Source organism: Alosa sapidissima, chromosome 12 (assembly GCF_018492685.1).
Source record: "Alosa sapidissima isolate fAloSap1 chromosome 12, fAloSap1.pri, whole genome shotgun sequence".
Classification (NCBI taxonomy): domain Eukaryota; kingdom Metazoa; phylum Chordata; class Actinopteri; order Clupeiformes; family Clupeidae; genus Alosa; species Alosa sapidissima.
The window spans coordinates 16,704,539-16,723,173 of record NC_055968.1 but is presented as its reverse complement, the minus strand read 5'-3'; the positions used below and the strand labels follow the sequence as shown (position 1 = coordinate 16,723,173).

Genomic DNA, 18,635 nt, shown 5'->3' with positions numbered 1-18,635 from the left:
TGTGCATTTCTGTGTGTGTATAAATGAGGGCAAGAATGAGCAAGAGATAAATGGCAACAAAAAGTGAGAGTACAGCAAGTTGTGTCATAGTTGCTGGTTACAGGTTACTGTACATGTTCACTTTTACTGTGATGTATTAACCCAGAGAAAAGCTTAAAAGAGTGCCCACTAAGATGCCAACCAGAATTTCATATTGTACTGTGTTACTAGAAAGATTTAGGATGTCTCTCTTGTCAGATGTGAAAAGGTTGTTTGATGAAGAACTACAGAAACATGCTGATCGTATTAGACACCAACTTGCAATGGTAAGTCAGATACACTTTCTAAGATCCCAGTTTGCAATGGTAGATCAATCTTATTCTGCATAGGATATACGATCTGTGGCTATTAGATGAAAAATAACAATGTTGTAATTCCATTGTAATGAAGAAGGTTGTTATTCTTGTGTAATTTCTATGCATTCATAACAATGAGTCTTGTTATTTAATAGCCACACATTGTATACTGTATTCATAATACAGATTAAAGCTCACTATTTTTAATCAATTTGATTCAGGGTATAAAATGTGTAAAATAAATATTTTCCTGTCTACTTAGTGTTCCTTTAAGCAATAAGCCCAGAGAGGTCGTAGGTTACAATGACTTTAGAACAGTTGTTCTAAGATCACTGTAACCTATAGACTTCAGTGGCTTATTGCTTTTTTCTAAAACAGTTACTATACCTGTAGCCTACATACCTGGCAACATTTTGTGAAATAACAATGCCGAGATGCAGCAACTAACTTTCAGATCAATTTGTAGCACAGTAATAAAGAATGAAGTGCTGATCTAAATCATAGGGGGTGAAGAAGCCTTATAAAGAGGTGGTGGATGTCAGCTCTGCCGATGCCCACCGGACAGGAATGGCCCCCATAACCTTTATGCGACAGGTCAGTAAGTGTGTGTATGTACACAGTGGTGTGTGATGCTTGGTTAATGTCTTACTTATTTCTATTCTTATTCATTTGGCTGACGCTTTTATCCAAAGCAACTTACATAAGTCCATAATTGCAAGTGCCAGTCTCTCCAGTAGTACAGCGGGTAACCAAGAAAATTGCACTTTTTGAAAGAAACATGAAACTTCTACCATAGTTAGGTTATACCATGAGGTTTATTTTCAGATTGGGAGGGAAGTCAAATTTGACCTCTGAGGCCCGGGAGAGGCTGAAATTTGGCTATTTCAGCAAAGAATGGGTGAATTTGGACGCACTTTCTTTCTTGCCGTGCGCTGTCACATTCTCCACTGCGTAAAATACATAGGCTAAATTAATTTGCGTTGTGAATGCTAAGCTTAATCAGGCCATAGGCTAAATAAAAATCGCTAGTCGGATGCAAAGCAGAATATAGAAAGAAAGAAATGGGCACCAAGGCCACAGTGGCCTGTGAACCTCCGATTTTCAAAAGGACATAACGGCCAACGCAAGGGGCAACTACGTGGCCACCGTAAAATTCCCACCCTGCTTATAGTCAAGTCAAGTCAAGTCAAGTTTATTTATATAGCACATTTCATACACAGAGGTCATTCAATGTGCTTTACATAAACAAAACCAAACGATAATAACAAATAAAAGCATAGAAGGGCAATATAGTCAAAGAATAGTTAAAAGGTAAAGATCATAATAAAAAGAAAACATAAAACACAAGGTAAAATCATTTAAAAATAAAGAATAATTAGTAAGCAAAAACAAAGGCAAAAGTAGTAAAAAAAGTAATAAAAGACAAAGTAGAATAATTATCGAGGCAGATTCAGAATTTGTAACTCGGCACAGTTTAGCAGAAAGCGTCTGAGAACAGTTTGGTCTTAAGTCTAGATTTAAAACTGGCTACAGTTGGGGCCTTTTTAATGTCATCCGAAAGTTGGTTCCACAGCTGAGCCGCATAGCAGCTAAAAGCTGCTTCACCATGTTTAGTTCTAACTGTAGGTTTTACTAGCAGGTTTTTCACCTGGGACCTGAGAGGACGAGAAGGTGTGTACTGCTGAAGCATGTCTGACAAGTATTTAGGTCCTGCTCCATTTACTGATTTATAAACAAGCAATAGTGCTTTAAAGTCAATTCTGTGACTTACTGGAAGCCAGTGCAAGGACTTAAGAATTGGAGTAATGTGGTCAGTTCTTTTAGTTTTTGTTAGAGTCCTAGCTGCTGCATTTTGTATCACCTGAAGCTGTTTAATAGTCTTTTTAGGAAGGCCTGTGAACAGTCCATTGCAGTAATCAACCCTGCTGGAGATAAATGCATGAATGAGTTTTTCTAAGTCATGTTTTGACATCAGCCCTCTGAGTTTGACAATATTTTTGAGGTGGTAAAAAGCTGATTTAGTTATCGCTTTCATGTGGCTGTTGAAATTTAGATCACTGTCAATTAATACACCAAGGTTTTTAACAGTATCCTTTGCCTTCAACCCTTTTGTGTCAAGGAGAGTGGCAACCCTAAGTCTTTCCTCATTTTTACCAACTATAATTACTTCAGTTTTTTCTTTGTTCAGCTGAAGAAAATTTTGAGACATCCAGGTGTTGATTTGTTCTATACACTGACACATAGATTCAAGAGGACCATAGTTGTTTGGTGATAGAGCTAAGTAAATTTGTGTGTCATCTGCATAGCTATGATATGAAATCAAATTATTTTGAATGATTTGTCCAAGTGGGAGCATATAGAGGTTGAATAATAGTGGCCCCAAGATCGACCCCTGGGGAACACCACAGGTCAAGGACGTTGGTGTTGAGGTACAGTTTCCGATGGCAACAAAGAAGCTCCTTTCTTGTAGATATGATTTTAGCCAGCTGATAACTATGCCTGTAAATCCAACCCAGTGTTCTAGTCTGTGTAGTAAAATATTGTGATCAACAGTGTCAAATGCTGCACTAAGGTCCAGTAGCACTAGGACTGATGTTTTACCTGAATCTGTGTTGAGGCGTATGTCATTGGAAACTTTAATGAGAGCTGTTTCAGTGCTGTGATTTGCCCGAAAACCAGACTGAAAGTAATCAAAATACCCATTTGATGTTAGGAAGGTGGTTAATTGATTAAAGACTACTTTTTCAATAATTTTGCCAATAAAAGGTAGATTGGATATGGGCCTGTAATTGTTTAGCATGGAGGCATCCAGGTTATTCTTCTTGAGAAGTGGCTTTACAACAGCTGTTTTCAGTGACTTAGGAAAAGTGCCAGACAGCAATGATACATTTACAATTTGAAGGACATCCGCCGCTATGAGGTGAAAAACAGTTTTGAAGAAATTGGTAGGCAGAGTGTCTAAGACACATGTGGAAGGGCTGAGATTCTGTACCGTTTTTTCAAGTGTTTCGTAGTCTATCAAGCTGAACTCTGACATCAAGTTTAGTTTCCCTCTGTTTGTTGCTGGAAGTTCAGGTTGTTGAATTTGTAATTGAGCAGATATGTTGAGTCTGATTTTGTCAATTTTACCTTTAAAAAAAGATGAAAACTCATTGCATTTATTAGTTGAGAGAAGTTCAGGCGCTAATTGTGAGGGGGGATTTGTTAACTTATCAACAGTTGAAAATAGAATACGAGTGTTATTTGAACTTCTATTGATAATGTTAGAAAAGAAAGACTGTCTTGCTTTGCATATTTCAGAGTTATATGTGCGGAGCATCTCTTTATGGATTTCATAGTGGATCTGAAGTTTGTATTTACGCCATTTTCTTTCAGTCTTCCTACACTCTCTTTTTAGAAGTTTAACTGCTGGATTTTGCCTCCATGGTGCTTTCTGTTTGTCCTTAACTTTCTTGAATTGTAATGGAGCAATGTCATCCATAATGTTTGCCATTTTTGCATTAAAGTGATCAAATAAGTCTTCAGAGTCTGACAGTTGACTTGACTTTAGTGAAAGTGCTTGCTCAAAGAGAGCACTTGTCTGATCATTTATGATTCTCCTTTTTACCATCATAGCTGTGTTTTGAGTGTGTGGGGACATAGACACATCAAAGAACACGCAAAAATGATCAGATAAGGCCAGGTCTTTAACAGCTGTAGAGACATCGAGACCCTTTGTGATAACAAGGTCGAGGGTATGGCCGAGAGAGTGTGTTGGCCCCTGTACATGCTGTGTTAGGGAGAAAGTATCGATTAGTGCAATGAATTCCTTGGCATAATTGTTTTCAGGATTATCCACATGCAAGTTTAGATCCCCTGATATAATAAGACAGTCATACTCTATGCAAACAACTGATAGCAGTTCACCTAGCTCTTCAAGAAAAACTTTAGCTGAATGTTTTGGAGGCCTGTAAATTGTCAGTAATAAAATCTGAGGAGAAGACTTAATGCATGCACACAGATATTCAAATGAAGTAAAGTCACCGAATGACGACTGATTGCACTGAAAAGACGTCTTGAAAATTGTGGCTATCCCCCCACCTCTTTTATTTGCTCTGGTAGCACTCAAAAAACTGAAGTTTGGGGGAGCTGATTCGATGAGAGTAGCAGCACTGTTTGCTTGATCTAACCATGTCTCAGTTAAAAGTAAAAAATCAAGGTTGTGTGTGCAAATTAGATCATGAATTAAGAATGATTTGTTTGAAAGAGATCTGATATTTAGGAGTGCTAGTTTTGTTAGTTTAAGTGTTGGGGAAATATGATCCATGGGGGAAATCTGAGGTTGATGTGGTACGGGTAGGAGATTGGACTGGTTTACCCTATAAGCTCGATGCATTTGTGTTCTATTTCTTGTCAATACAGGAATAGAGAATGTCATGGGCTTACTGGGTCCCGGCATGTTCTCAAAACTACTGTCAGTACCATTTATATTGCAGGGACCCTGAGAATATCATGCAATACAGTCATCATATAATTGTCCCCTGCTGCTGCCATCTGTATTTTCCACTGCACATTCCATGCTATATGCCGGCTGAGAAAATGAACTAAGAGGTTGCTGCTGCTTAAGAGATCCTTCTAAACGGGGAGGGGGAGGGCGAGGGGGTGGAGGTGCCCTTCGCTTCTTTGGTGCTAATGATCTTGGGCTAGTAAAACTCTGCATGGCTACTGGTAGCAGTCTCTCCATTCTTGCAGGGAACATCATGTGCTTGGGTGGGGATGGTGATGGGTATTCAGGGGATCCTGTGGAGTTTGAGTGGGTGGTGGGATGAAGGGGTGGGGATGGGGATGGGGTCATTCCTTAACACAGTTAAGGAATGACCAATGTTAACAAACTAACTGGCTAGATCACCTTAGAAAGCTAACATGCACATTAGCTAAAAACAAACCTTATTCAAACGAGAATAATACAAAAAAGGTCTTTATTTAAACCAGCAACAAGAATCTATATTACCGTATTTTCCGGACTATAAGTCGCACTTTTTTTCATAGTTTGGCTGGTCCTGCGACTTATAGTCAGGTGCGACTTATATATGAAAAAATATATAATTGAACATGTTTTTAAATATTAATTTATATTAACTGACATGAACCCTACGTGAAACATTACTCTACAGCCGCGAGAGAGCGCTCTCAAATGCACAAGTCCTGTGCACTTTCAGTCAGAGATTAGTGCTTGCACTACGCCTGAAACACACGTGTAGTCAAATTATGGCAGGGATTCTATTTATAGCCGGGCCTCAGGTTTGGACAAATAAAAGCCAGTATAATTTTGTTTCAATTTAACTCATAAAAGAGCTCTTCTTAATATTTTATATTGTTGGTTGGTATTGTTGCCAATGAAAAGTCATTTACACCATGAGTCTCCAACACGTTGCTCTCATTGCTCTCAAGCTAGTCGCATGCCGCACCCTTCTGAGCTAGAGGCTGAAGCCTACATTTAAACACAATTGTTGCTGCCAGGCATCAGCCTATGAATTTTATAAAAAAGTAAATCATGCATAATTTTAAAAATAACTACATTTAGGCTATCTTAGACATCTTTGGCTATACGGAATAAGGTTTCCCTTGCAGCACAGCACACGAATGAATGAAAGCACGGATACCTTATCTTGCTATAAGTGGATGGCAATCAAAATTCCCGACACTATGAAACTTAATAGTAAGCCATTAAATACCCCACAGATTTCAGTGGTCATCAGTCCCGATATTTAGCAATATAATCAACAGTCCAAACGTAAATTAAATCTCAAATTAAACATCTGCTTTTGATAGCCTACCCATGCCGCTCCAAACGAAAAGTAGGCCTATGTCTCACAATAAAACGCAAGAAATAAAGGATTATATTATAGCTGACTCAAATACAAGCCATGGCCAAATAAAGGTGCTGTGCTTTGCGCAGCCTAAATTTGAGGATTTACGAGTCTCCTAAACATCCCTCACCTGTTATCTAGACATGCATGAAAACATTTGAAAACAAAACGCACTGGCATGTAATATTTGATCTTTTTTTCTCTGTTCAAAACTCGGTTTACACGAAGACAATAGCCTTTCTTAGAAGCTGTGAAATTTGACCAGAAAGGAACATGACTTCCTTCTGAAAGCTGACACAAAATCAAACAATATTTGATCATTTAACTTCAACTGAACAGCGACAGGTCTTGGTAGGCAGTAGACTCAGCAGACGTTAAAACGGTAGCCTACTGTTATAGCCAGAGTCAGTCAGCATCATGTAACATTAATGGCGTTAGTCATGAATCCTGTAACATATTATATCATATAACAGCGATGGCTTATTCGAAGACGATCTGCATGGATATATAACCACCCAGAAAAACTCAGAATGTGAGTGATGAAGTTCATTAACCCTCTAGGCGCCACAGGCGACTATAGTCGACAAGATGCGGTACTGAATAAAACGGCCGATTTAGTCAAATAGGGTGTCATATTTCGTTCGACTTCCACTCCACTAGATGGCAGACATGTCATACGTCATCCCCGAGTCGAAAAAAGGACACGCTTTAAACAAAACTTTCTAGCTACAGCGCAGTGAATCAGTGTATGAAATACCGGAGCTAGTGTGCGTGTGAGCCACTTTGTCAGAGCGATATTGTCAACGTCAGCGAGTATTTGCATTAGATTATCGTCTAATGGCATCAAAAAAGTTTACCTGAAATGAAGTGTTGGGTCTTCTATTCGCGGACCCTGATTCTGAAGGGGAATATCTGCCTTCAGAAAATGACGGTGATTCGTTTAGTGAGGCTTCAGATGCGTCCCTGCCTTGCAATGATGCAGCTGGACAAAGTGAGAGTTTACTCCATAGTTTAGCTTACACCAAGCACAAACGTTGAATCGTTTGCCCAATGTCACTGGTGGGAATAATGTTTCACAGGTTCGGAGTGTTCATCGGGAAGTTAGCAGGGTGTTAGTGGTGTGGCGAACGAGGCTGGAGGTAGCCTAATATCCATAGCGCTAGCTTCTGTCTTCTGAACGTGTGCCTCTCCACAATCGCGGCGACAGTAACGTGGTGGAGCCTTTGTCTAATGCCACTGGGTATGTTAGACGAGGTCGAAGTGCTCATAGGACAGTTAGGGGGGAACGTAGTGGCAGTGTGGGGAGTCGCAATGAGAATGACAGTAGGCCTAGTCCGAGCTGCGCAAATTCTCTCCACTCGGCGCGCGCGAGGCAGATCTGGCCATGCTGCTCGCGTGGTGGAGGTGGTGACACGCTCTCTCCCTCTCCCACACACACACACACACACACATTAGGTCATGCATAGTCTATCACAAGATGATGGGAATGCCTGCCCTGTAGGGATAGGGAGTCATTATCTCTACAGCAAAAGGCCTGCTACATAAAAAAAAAAAAGTCAGCCATTTAGTAATGATTTACACTGTTGATTTGCTATCTACTTCCCTGATCATTTAGGACATACAGTACACTATGTGTTCCTTTTTGTGTGTTCATGTCCTTGTGATGTGTGTGTCTTTGTCAGCTAAGAAAAAAAACAAAAAAACATCAACAAAAAGAAAAAAAATACTAACATTGTCGTCTTGTCTCGTCATCTCACTCATGATCTGTGCCTTGCCGTGGCAAATGAGCTTTTGAACTAAACAGGTCTTGTCTACTTGTGTTTGTGTGTCATCTGAATAATATATATGTGCCCCATACATGGAATCAGAGTGCCTACTGTATGTAGTAAATGGAAAATCTCTACAGCAAAAGGCCAGTCTACCGCTACATGCATTTGGTTTGTTTCTGCCATTTATTAGTAATGATTTACACAGTTTGTTCACTACTTACTATTTACCTGAGCATTCAGTATTGTGCAATATAGCATTCAGAAGGTGAGGGACATTTTGGGGGGAAAGAAGTGGTGCATTTATCATTCAAACATGCAACTTTTCATGAAAATTCTATAATCCAAGATGGCCGCCACCATATGACGTCATAATATGCAAATTAGATATAAACATTTAATCTCTACATACACTTTGGGTCATCCTTAATATTTCTCTAATTTACAGAAAGTCTCTATCTCTTATCACTTTTAAGATATAGCCTTTTGAAATGAAGATGTCAAAATTGATCGTTTCGGAAAAAAACCTCTGGCGCCTAAAGGGTTAATTGTATGAAACTTTTTATTAGTTATCCATTGCAGCATCGCCTATATTAGGCTGTTATGCTAGCTCAGCCTTTAAATATGTTGTTATTTTGGTCATGTGGACTTGATTAAACGGGTAAAGATAATTCATAAACTGCTTATTTCTTACATGACTGAAGCAGTAGCCTAGGTTCAACAGTGGTGTTTGAGGTTGCTGTGTTAAGTTGTTGTGTGTGATCGCTAAACAATTAGGATCAAATCAGTTTATTTTGACATACGGGAGTTAGCCTGACCTGTAACGTTAGCCTATAGCACATAAGCCTATTCTGTTTTCATTTATTAGTATTTGTTGTGATTATATAATCAAATGACACTCATGATAACTTGAAATAGAAGGACAGAAGACAGGTGATTGATGTCCACAAGCACGAATTTCACGAGACAAATTAGAACAAACTGTTCCGGTAAAAATAATCTTGCCATGTTTAAAATGCTGCACTTTTCCCCTTCATAGCCTATCTCTGGCAATTCATTTTTGGATGACTGTAGATAGTAGTATTTTAGCCTACGTCTTCGTAGACAGTAGGCTACACCATTAGGCTATCTTGAGAATAAAAGACTTCACAGCTGCTAACGATCATCCTCCACAACCACGAGGATAGGTAGGCTAAACGGTCGTTCGTCGCCTTTTTGCTTCTTATTGTAAAACCAACTGTTAGGGCCTACACAAGTGGTCGGCATCCCGGTCAATATTTGATATTAAAATTTCAATTTTGAAGCTATTTGTAACTATGTGTAGCCTATGCAACCCGACTGTTGTAGGCTTGCCTACCACTCTCTGCAGTGCCTTGCCTACCATTCTTGCCTACCACTCTAGCTGTAAACAAACGGTCACATGACATTATGACGTAGTTGCAAAACCTTAATAACCTTTATGGAAATATAGCTGAGCCCTCTCTACTGAAGTATGAAACAGCAAGTGATGCACTCAGTGTGGAATGGTAGGTGAACGCGTCTCTGCTGCTCCGGTAGCTTATTTATACTATCCAACCAACAAATCAGCACCCTTGAAATTCAGACGGGACGAATTAGAAAACTGTGATTGGCAGATTCAATAGCAGTCAATTAAAATTGACCAATTAGGTGGGGCAGAAGAAATATTTTGGAGGGGCATTGCCCCTCCCAGCCCTATTCTAGATCAGGCCATGTCGCCCGCCCCTATTGCCTGTAGGAAGAATATCCCGCTTGCAAGTTCAGTCAGAGAATGTCTAATAGGAAGAGAATTGGCACTGTCTGGTTACTTCCGGTTTCTGGACTGGTTGCAGTTCCTCCTCAGATTCCACTTGAGGGCGCTCGCAGGCGAGTGCAGAATGCATGGAGGTCTATGGAGCTTTACCCCTCAATATCCACTTTTCTCTGGATATAATTTTTTGAGTAGTAATTTGAATGTTGCATTCGCTAGGAGAGGCAAAGAAAATACACACTGTTGATTGTTATATTTTTTGAAGTCACGTCTTCTAAAAAGCCTTTCAAATATGTCAATGACGTCATTCATTAGCACAATGCTAGCTTGATATGGGCAACAACGACCCAACCTGTAAGAAATGAAAAGGACATAAGTACTCGTTCATTCAACTTTAGATCTAAAATCTATATTGATACTGCATAAACTGCAATAAAATCTACGATTCTTCTACGACAAGCAGGTGAAAGAGATACATTTAGCCGTCTAGCTCCATAGACCCCCATTCAACCTGCACGCGCCCGCGATCACCCCCAGTGGTATTCTAATGGAACTGCAACCAATGTCGATACAATGAGGCTTAGGAAGTGCCAAGGCTCTCCGTAGACGGGCTCTGGTTCCAAGGGGGCAGGCGAATTCCCGGAAGTAGAAGAATCGACGTAGGCTGGAGGGACCACCTCTCTGCTAACTCCCATAGAAGTCCATTCATTCTAGGATTTTTTTGAAATACCATAACTTCATATAACATATATCCTGTGCCAATATTGTAGCTTCTGTGTAATCCACACAAACACTACAAAGGCAAAACAGACTCCACTACCTCGTCCGTAACGTTGGTTACCCGTAAGAAGAATGGTTAGCTTGTTCGGTTGGAGGGAAGCTAGCTTTGACGTAATCTCTCTTTCGCGCCGTAGGGAGATAACCGTATTGTTTGGATAAGAAGCTCAGTCCACCTTACTGTCTATGACGGTAACTCATAAGCAAAACCTAGCATACACGACCGTATGTTAAGGTAAAGCATTACACAGAGGCAACCTAATAATAATAAAAAAGTAAACCTATTTTTTTTTTAAAAACGGCACTAATCATTACAGAGGTTTTCGATGGATTGACCGTAGGTCGGAAAAGTGGGAAGAAGATTAGCTTCAAGGCTATAACTTTTTTGTTTTGTTGACTGTTTTTGAAGATGATCATGTATGGTAGCTTCAACATTAACACGACTTGGTGAGGATGATATTAATAATAATACATAAATAAATGTTTAACTTTGATGACTTTGAAGGCGAAGGAAGTGTGAGAAGAATTTCTGTGTATCTATCATATGAGTTACAAGATTCAGTTCGATGGCTAACGTCACGAAGTTAAGTGTGAGTCTGCGCAGTACTGGGGGGACCAACTGAAAAATCGTTCTATTTGACTCAGTGCCCTCCCATTGAAAACGACGGAGTCTGTTCGTCCATTTCTTTTACTGTCTATGCTCTGGTTCAGTGTATCCTATCCGCCGACCGAAGCAGGCAGGCTAGCGAAATGCTAAAGATTGTTGCAAACGTGTGTATGGCAGAGCCGGCGAAGAAGCAGCGAAAACATTTATATGAACATGAAATTAATGTCTACTGTATGTTTAGTGATACGCTACCGGTCAAAAGTTTGGGGTCACTTAGAAATTTCCATTCCACTCCATTATAGACAGATAGGGCCTACCAGCTGAGATCAGTCGCATTGTTTTTTTAATCAGGGCAGCAGTTTTCAGATTACATGATGTGCTTATCCCGCTTATTCCACTGTTGCCACTTGCGTTGTGTTCATGTCCTGTTACAATTTAAACGTTTTAATCGCTAAAACTGTCTTGTTTGTAGAACTAATTTCTTCCGACACATATCAACTAATTTCTCAACTTGCAGGACAAACTGCCGTTACTAGTTCTAAATGGATAGTTGCTAGCTCTGTTCTAGAATCTTTGGTTGCTAGCAAAGATTCTAGCAGAAGAATCTTTGCTAGCAAAGAATCTTTGGTTGCTAGCTACGGCCAAAGGCCAGTCGTTAGTTCTATCTCTCCCGTTGTCAAGCGGGCGTATCCCAAGATTCTGATGAACTTTAGCTTTGAAACATCGCTATTTTTCTTAGCCTGCTGTCATCCATCTAGCTAAAAGCCACCTCCGTCATATATGCTACAATGTTACTATGTTCTGAACGTCACACCATAAGTGTATTTAAATTAGCTATGTACCAAAAAATACATTTTACCGTGACTCGAAGAGCTGTAAACAGTGTTGTAAGGCTGCGTACAAATCCGCTTGGAGCTCAAGCTCCGAGCTGCAAGTTACCGTTCACTGGTATACCGTTCAGTTACCGTTCACTGGTAACTTGCAGCTAGCTCGGCTGGCGGCACTGTTGCTAAATTACGTTATGAAGTTTGGCACAATACATTCTCACTCAGGATAGGGATCAATAATACTTTCCACTATCCCAAAGATTTAGTATATCTCTTCTATGATTTATTTCGATTTTATAATGTTGACAATTACATAATCATTGGAAAAAAAAACATAGATAGTTCTAACATGAAATAAACGTTTTTCCTTCTTTTTTGAATCAACCTTCCGCGCCTCCCCTCAAATTATTTGGCGCCCCCCAGGGGCACACAGTGAGGTGAAGCACACACTAATCCCGGCGCAGTGAGCATGCCTGCTCCAACAGCGGCACTCGGGGATCAGTGAGGGGTTAGGTGGCCTTGCTCAAGTGCACTTCAGCCGTTCCTACTGGTCGGGGTTCTGAACCGGCAACCCTCCAGTTACAAGTCCAAAGCGCTAACCAGTAGGCCACGGCTGCCCAAAGATCTCCTAGTCCCATACAACCCACCTAGACTGCTACGATCACAGAATACTGGACTTCTTGTAATCCCAAGAATCTCAAAAACTTCAGTAGGTGACAGGGCTTTTTTTTGCTACCGCGCACCCCTCCTCTGGAATAATCTCCCTCCCTCTATTCGATTAGCAGACACCGTCCCTATTTTTAGTCTTGACTTAAAAAATACAGTACCTCTTTAGTGCCTCCCATAGTTAGGTATGGTGCAGTGTAGAACTTCAACCACCTCATGGACCACCCTGCTGTGTCCTTGTGTGACTGGCACCCCAGTCATGCGTGCGACGGTGGTCACTGACCATACCTGCGCTGGTATTGACCATTCACCATGCCGTAGTTATGCTGCTATAGCATAGTGCTGTCATGGACTTTTCATGTGTCACGCGGTACAACCCCTCCTCTCCCCTCTCTCCCCTTCCCTCTCTTTCTCTCAACTCTCACTCTGCCTATTCTCACTATGGTATAACACTATATAGTACCAATGATATACCTATTCATATTAATCATTTTGATTTATAGTAATACTAACCCACTCTATATCTCTCTCTCTCTCTTCTCCCTTACCATTACCAGTCATCAGCCATCCTTGTGTTTGGCCCTCATTTTACCCGAAGTCCCATCCCTATGACTGCCCTATCATCACCTATTGCTGTCCCCCTGCCCGGATTCCTGGCCTGCGCAGCCTAACGACCCACTACTTGCCCTATGACAACTCCTAATCCCCTTGGATAATTCATTTCCTACACTGGACTATTTGAACTTTCTGACACTAAATAAGATTTATGCATTATCATACTGGATATGTAACCATCCCACCTCTTTGTAACATACACCTCTTTTCTCTACACCTAACTAACCTATTCATTTATCATGTAAAAAGACCTTACTGTTCTGTACTGACCCTAGGCAGATGGGTCAGGCCCTTGAGTTGTGTATCTGCTCGAGGTTTCTTCCTACATGTATCTCCAATTATAGGGAGTTTTTCCTCGCCCCTGTCTCTCATGGGCCTTCTCTGATTGTTTAACACTCGAACACTTGAAATAAAGTTCTCCCTGACTCTGAACCCGGCGTCTGATTGGGTGTGTGTTAGGTCCTCGCCACATGCCTTTATCCTGATCTCCTCCTTGATGACACACTTCCAGTGGATGTGCGACAGAGGGCAGAGAGGATGCTGGAACACTGTGATGGAGGCAGTGTTGGTAAGTGTGTGTGTGTGTGCTTAGGCACAGGAAAGGGTTTATGTAACAGACAGTAAATAAAAAGACCTGCCTGTCTTGGTGGATAATAAGTCATATTTTAACTACCATTTCAGAATGACTTTGGACTTTGGTTTGACTGTGTGTGTGTGTGTGTGTTAGGTGCATACTCAGAATCGTGTGGGCTGAAGAGTGTGCAGGTTAGCGTGGCCAATTTCATCTCCAGGAGAGATGGGGGCCTGGCCTCTAACCCAAAGAATATCTTCATCTCCACTGGGTCATGTCGAGGACTAATGGTACACACACACACATGCACAAACACATACAGTATGTGGACTTCTTGAACCCATTTAAATATAAAAACATGGATTTTTCATTTGTCACACACATATTACACATTATTTGTCACACACACAGACACACACACACACACACACAAAACACACACACACACACATACACACACACACACCACACACACCCACACACACACACACACACACCACACACACACACACACACACACGCACACACACACACAAAACACACACACACACACATACACACACACACAAAACACACACACACACACATACACACACACACACCACACACACACACACACACCACACACACACACACACACACACACACACACACAGTAAAGCCTTGAATAACTATTTCATGATGAGAACACATTTTGCTTCCCCTTCCCGAATAAGATCATCCTGAAGCTACTTGTGTGGGGGAGTGGTCAAACCCAGCCTGCGGTCATGATCCCTGAACCACACCCTCACACTCTGCCGCGGCTCTTGGAAGACGCCGGACTAGCGGCACTCCCTTATAAGCTACAGGTGAAGAGGGGCTGGACCTGGGAGAAGGACGAGCTCCAGCGGGTCATCCAGCACTCCAGGGGGCGATGCAACCCCAGAGCAATTTACATCTCAAACCCAGGAGATCCTACAGGTGCAGGCACCTGCACATCACACCACATATGTTTGAACACACACACACATACACAGATACATTCACAGGCTCACATGCAAACATTTTGCTTGAATCTTGACATACAGGTGCACCATGTTCCGTTGGAGAACCCCCGAATCGGACATTTTTATTCAGATTCTAAATTTGTCCGTCCCCCCCCCCCCCCCCCCCCCCCGTGAGAGTTTTAATTTTAATTTAGGATTTCAATGTCTGTTGATGTCCAACCACAAATAAAGATCAAAATGATTCAATATTAAATCATGTACCAACCATTACCTAAGAAAGTCTAAGCAAGAACAAAGAAAGAGGATAGTTCATTTTCAATGCATGATTTCTTTGATTTCATGAAGGACACGTACAGGACAGGAACACCATACAGGATGTCATACGGTTTGCAGCAGAGGAAAACCTCCTCTTACTGGTGGATGAGGTAGGGATGAGTGTGTCCATGTTTAACAATGCCATACCATGTCAAAAAACATTCTTACATGACTTTTACATGATAATGTGTAAATGAATGACAGAAAAAGAGAGAGCGCCTTTCTGTGTGTGACCATGTCATGATTCCAAGTAAGTGGTTTAGTTGGAAACATTGGTAAGGCAACCTTAAGGAGGAAGTTGTGAACCTGATAATATCCAGGAGCTTCAATAGGCAAACTAAACAAAGCCAAAAGGCTATTCTATTTGGAGGTTTACCACTTCCTCTGGATTAACTTACTGTCACTTAACCACCTACTTGGAATACACCCCTGACTTGACTGGTGTGTGTTTCTTTCCAGGTTTACCAGGACTGTGTGTTTGGAAAGGACTGTAAGTTTCTGTCCTATAAGAGAGTGCTCTTTGAGATGGGTCCCATCTACTCAGGCTCAGTGAAGATGGCGTCTCTCAACTCCCTCTCCAACGGCACCCTGGGAGAGTGAGTCTTTCTCAAGTATACTACTGGCATGGCAGACATGGGGTTGAAAGTAGATTAATTCACAACAATGCATTAATTCACAACAATGCAGCCACTTCATTTGAAAACAAAACCATGTGACTATTTATTCATTAAAAATGTCATAGTAAACCTATTCTGATGAGCCACATAAAACTGCAAAAGTGTCACATTCTGAAGTTGATGACAACTGGATTGAATGAGTGCCCCTACAAACTACCGGCTTGGCCGTAGAAAAATAGTATATGTATAAGTAAGTATAATATACTCATTTGATCCCTGCATTTATCCCAATCCGTGAATTAGTGAAACACACTCAGCACACAGTGAACACACAGTGAGGTGAAGCACACACCAATCTCGGCGCAGTGAGCTGCCTGCAACAACAGCGGCGCTTGGGGAGCAGTGAGGAGTTAGGTGCCTTGCTCAAGGGCACTTCAGCCGTGCCTACTGGTCGGGGTTCAAACCGGCAACCCTCCGGTTACAAATCCGAAGCGCTAACCAGTAGGCCACGGCTGCCCACAATAACCCGACTAAATGGCAGAATATTCTGTCATTTTCAAAATTCACTTCATGTGTTGTTTTCACTGAGTTGTCCCAATCAGGAAATGGCCACAATGTCAAAAATTGTGGATATATGACAGAGACTTGTGGCTCCCAGGTGTGGCATGAGAGCGGGGTATATGGAGCTGGTCAACTTTGATGACGCTGTGCTGCCATTCGTGGAAGTCTTGCTCACTGGGGACATCAGCCCTCCTGTGATTGGTCAGATTGGGCTTGATGTCATGGCTAACCCACCGTGTCCTGGCGAGCCGTCTCATAGCAGATATATGCAGGTACACGCACGCAACAATGCATACAGGTACTTCCATCATGAATTATCAACTTAGCAGCTCAGCTAGTGTGTGTGTGTGTCTGTGTGTGTGTGTGTGTGTGTGTGTGTGTGTGTGCATGTGAGTAGGAGTTGTTGTCTTATAAGAATACTCTAAGGCAAAATGTCGAGAGGGGGCGGACCTTTCTCAGTTTGCTGCCAGGAGTCCATTGCCCACCTGTGATGGGAGGAGTCTACCTCTACATACACCTCACATTACCACAGGTAAAAACACACACAAACATACATACACACACACACACACACCTCACATTGCCATAGCTAAACACACAAACATGCACACACACACACCTCACATTACTACAGGTAAACACACACAAACATGCGCACACACACACACACCTCACATTACCACAGGTAAACACACACAAACATACACACACACACACACACACACACACACATACCGGTACACACCTCACATTACCATAGGTAAACCCACACAAACATGCACACACACACACACACCACACACCCACACACACACACATTTCACACCTTCCCTGACCACACAAAAAAACACAAATGCAAAGAAACAATAGCTCTATTCACTGTAAAAGGTGATTACTGCCATAATGTATTCATACGTTCACACACATGGCCTCCACTGTGTTCACCGTGTGTGTGTGTGTGTGCAGGCCATTGGGAGGAATGCTGGGCCCCTGTACTGTGGAAGACTCTTGGAGGAGGAGGGTGTGTGTGTGGGGCTCAGTGAGTGTGTATGTGACGACCACTCAGCCACAGGAAGCTGCTGGCACATAAGGTAAGATCACACTCACTCACACACACACACACACACGCACTTGCGCACATACAATCACACACACACACACACGCACACATACTCACACTCAGTCACACACACACACACATCAGAATGGGGTAAGGACAAACTAAATAAAGAACTGTTTGTCATGCAGTAAGGAATGGGTTCACTGTGTAATCACACACTGTTTTATATTTCATCAGGTTTGAAGTTTGAGTTCACTGACACCATTTGACAACAATCTGTTTGCAGTGACATATTTTTTGTTGTTTGTTTGTGTATTTTAGAATCTGTGCTCTCATGCCACAGTATAAGCTGGAAGACCTGCTGAGTCGTCTGGGATCCTTTCACCTTCGCTTTCTACAACAGCCAGCGCAAACTCAGATTGGAATTCTGTAAACTGAGAATGACACTGCCATTTCACAAATATTTACTGTGCAATTTCACAAATATCTACTGTATTTGCTTTTGCCTCTAATACGTAATACCTATTAACAATTGTGTCCATACGAATAGACATGACTGCTGAAAGATTGAACCCATTCCTGAAAGTGCTGCTGCTGTTCTGGTCATTGCTCAATGACAGGCTTCATCCTTCTAGTCACCTAGATCAGGGGTGTCCACCTCACATCAGGCAGTGGGCTGGATTTATCGGAATGAGACCTTGTGGGGGTCATTGTCCTAAACATACAGTATTTCTATCGCTAATTCTAAGCAAAGGTGATGTCTTGTGTTCTCCTTTAGAGCCAAGGTTATTTTTGTTATGGACGTAAATTGAGAGTGGGGCTGTGTCAATCAGTGTGCCTCCTACATTATTGCTTCACCTACAGTAGTGTTGCACAATGCACTAATATTTGAAAGTTTTTGTGATACCTTGAAATGTACTTAATTAACTTATTTAGCTGTATGTTCCTCCTTGTGTTTTCTTTAGTTTTACACAACTTTTCAAAATCAGCTAGTGAACTACGATGCTCTATCGCATGCACAGTATTTCCACAGATGCAACTAGCCGATCCGGACGTTTGAACACAAAGCGGAAGAAAATCAGTTTATAAAATGGGCGTGGCGGTATGGTATGAGAAAAATGACTGGCTGTTTTGGAAAGGTGAACACGGGTGTTAGACTTGCTGGTTTTTAACTCCGATAATGATCTTGCTGATAGTTTAAATGAATTTTAGCATAGTTTTACTGAACAGATTGATAATTTGAGACATATGACTAAGTCATCCCCTAACAATATTGATATTAATACTGGGTTTGTGGTTAGGTTGCTCAGGCAGA

General features: G+C 41.6%; 1 protein-coding gene across 1 annotated transcript; it reads left to right on the top strand.

Moving 5' to 3' along the window:
• Nucleotides 1–850: 850 nt before the first annotated feature.
• Nucleotides 851–18,443, top strand: LOC121724814 (alanine aminotransferase 2-like). The gene is made up of 10 exons (XM_042111630.1): nucleotides 851–929; nucleotides 13,670–13,778; nucleotides 13,938–14,071; nucleotides 14,498–14,741; nucleotides 15,113–15,192; nucleotides 15,542–15,678; nucleotides 16,358–16,532; nucleotides 16,658–16,792; nucleotides 17,227–17,351; nucleotides 17,642–18,443. Exons 1-10 carry the CDS (start codon nucleotides 903–905, stop codon nucleotides 17,751–17,753), a joined length of 1,278 nt encoding a protein of 425 aa, XP_041967564.1. The 5' UTR covers nucleotides 851–902; the 3' UTR covers nucleotides 17,754–18,443.
• Nucleotides 18,444–18,635: the final 192 nt, after the last annotated feature.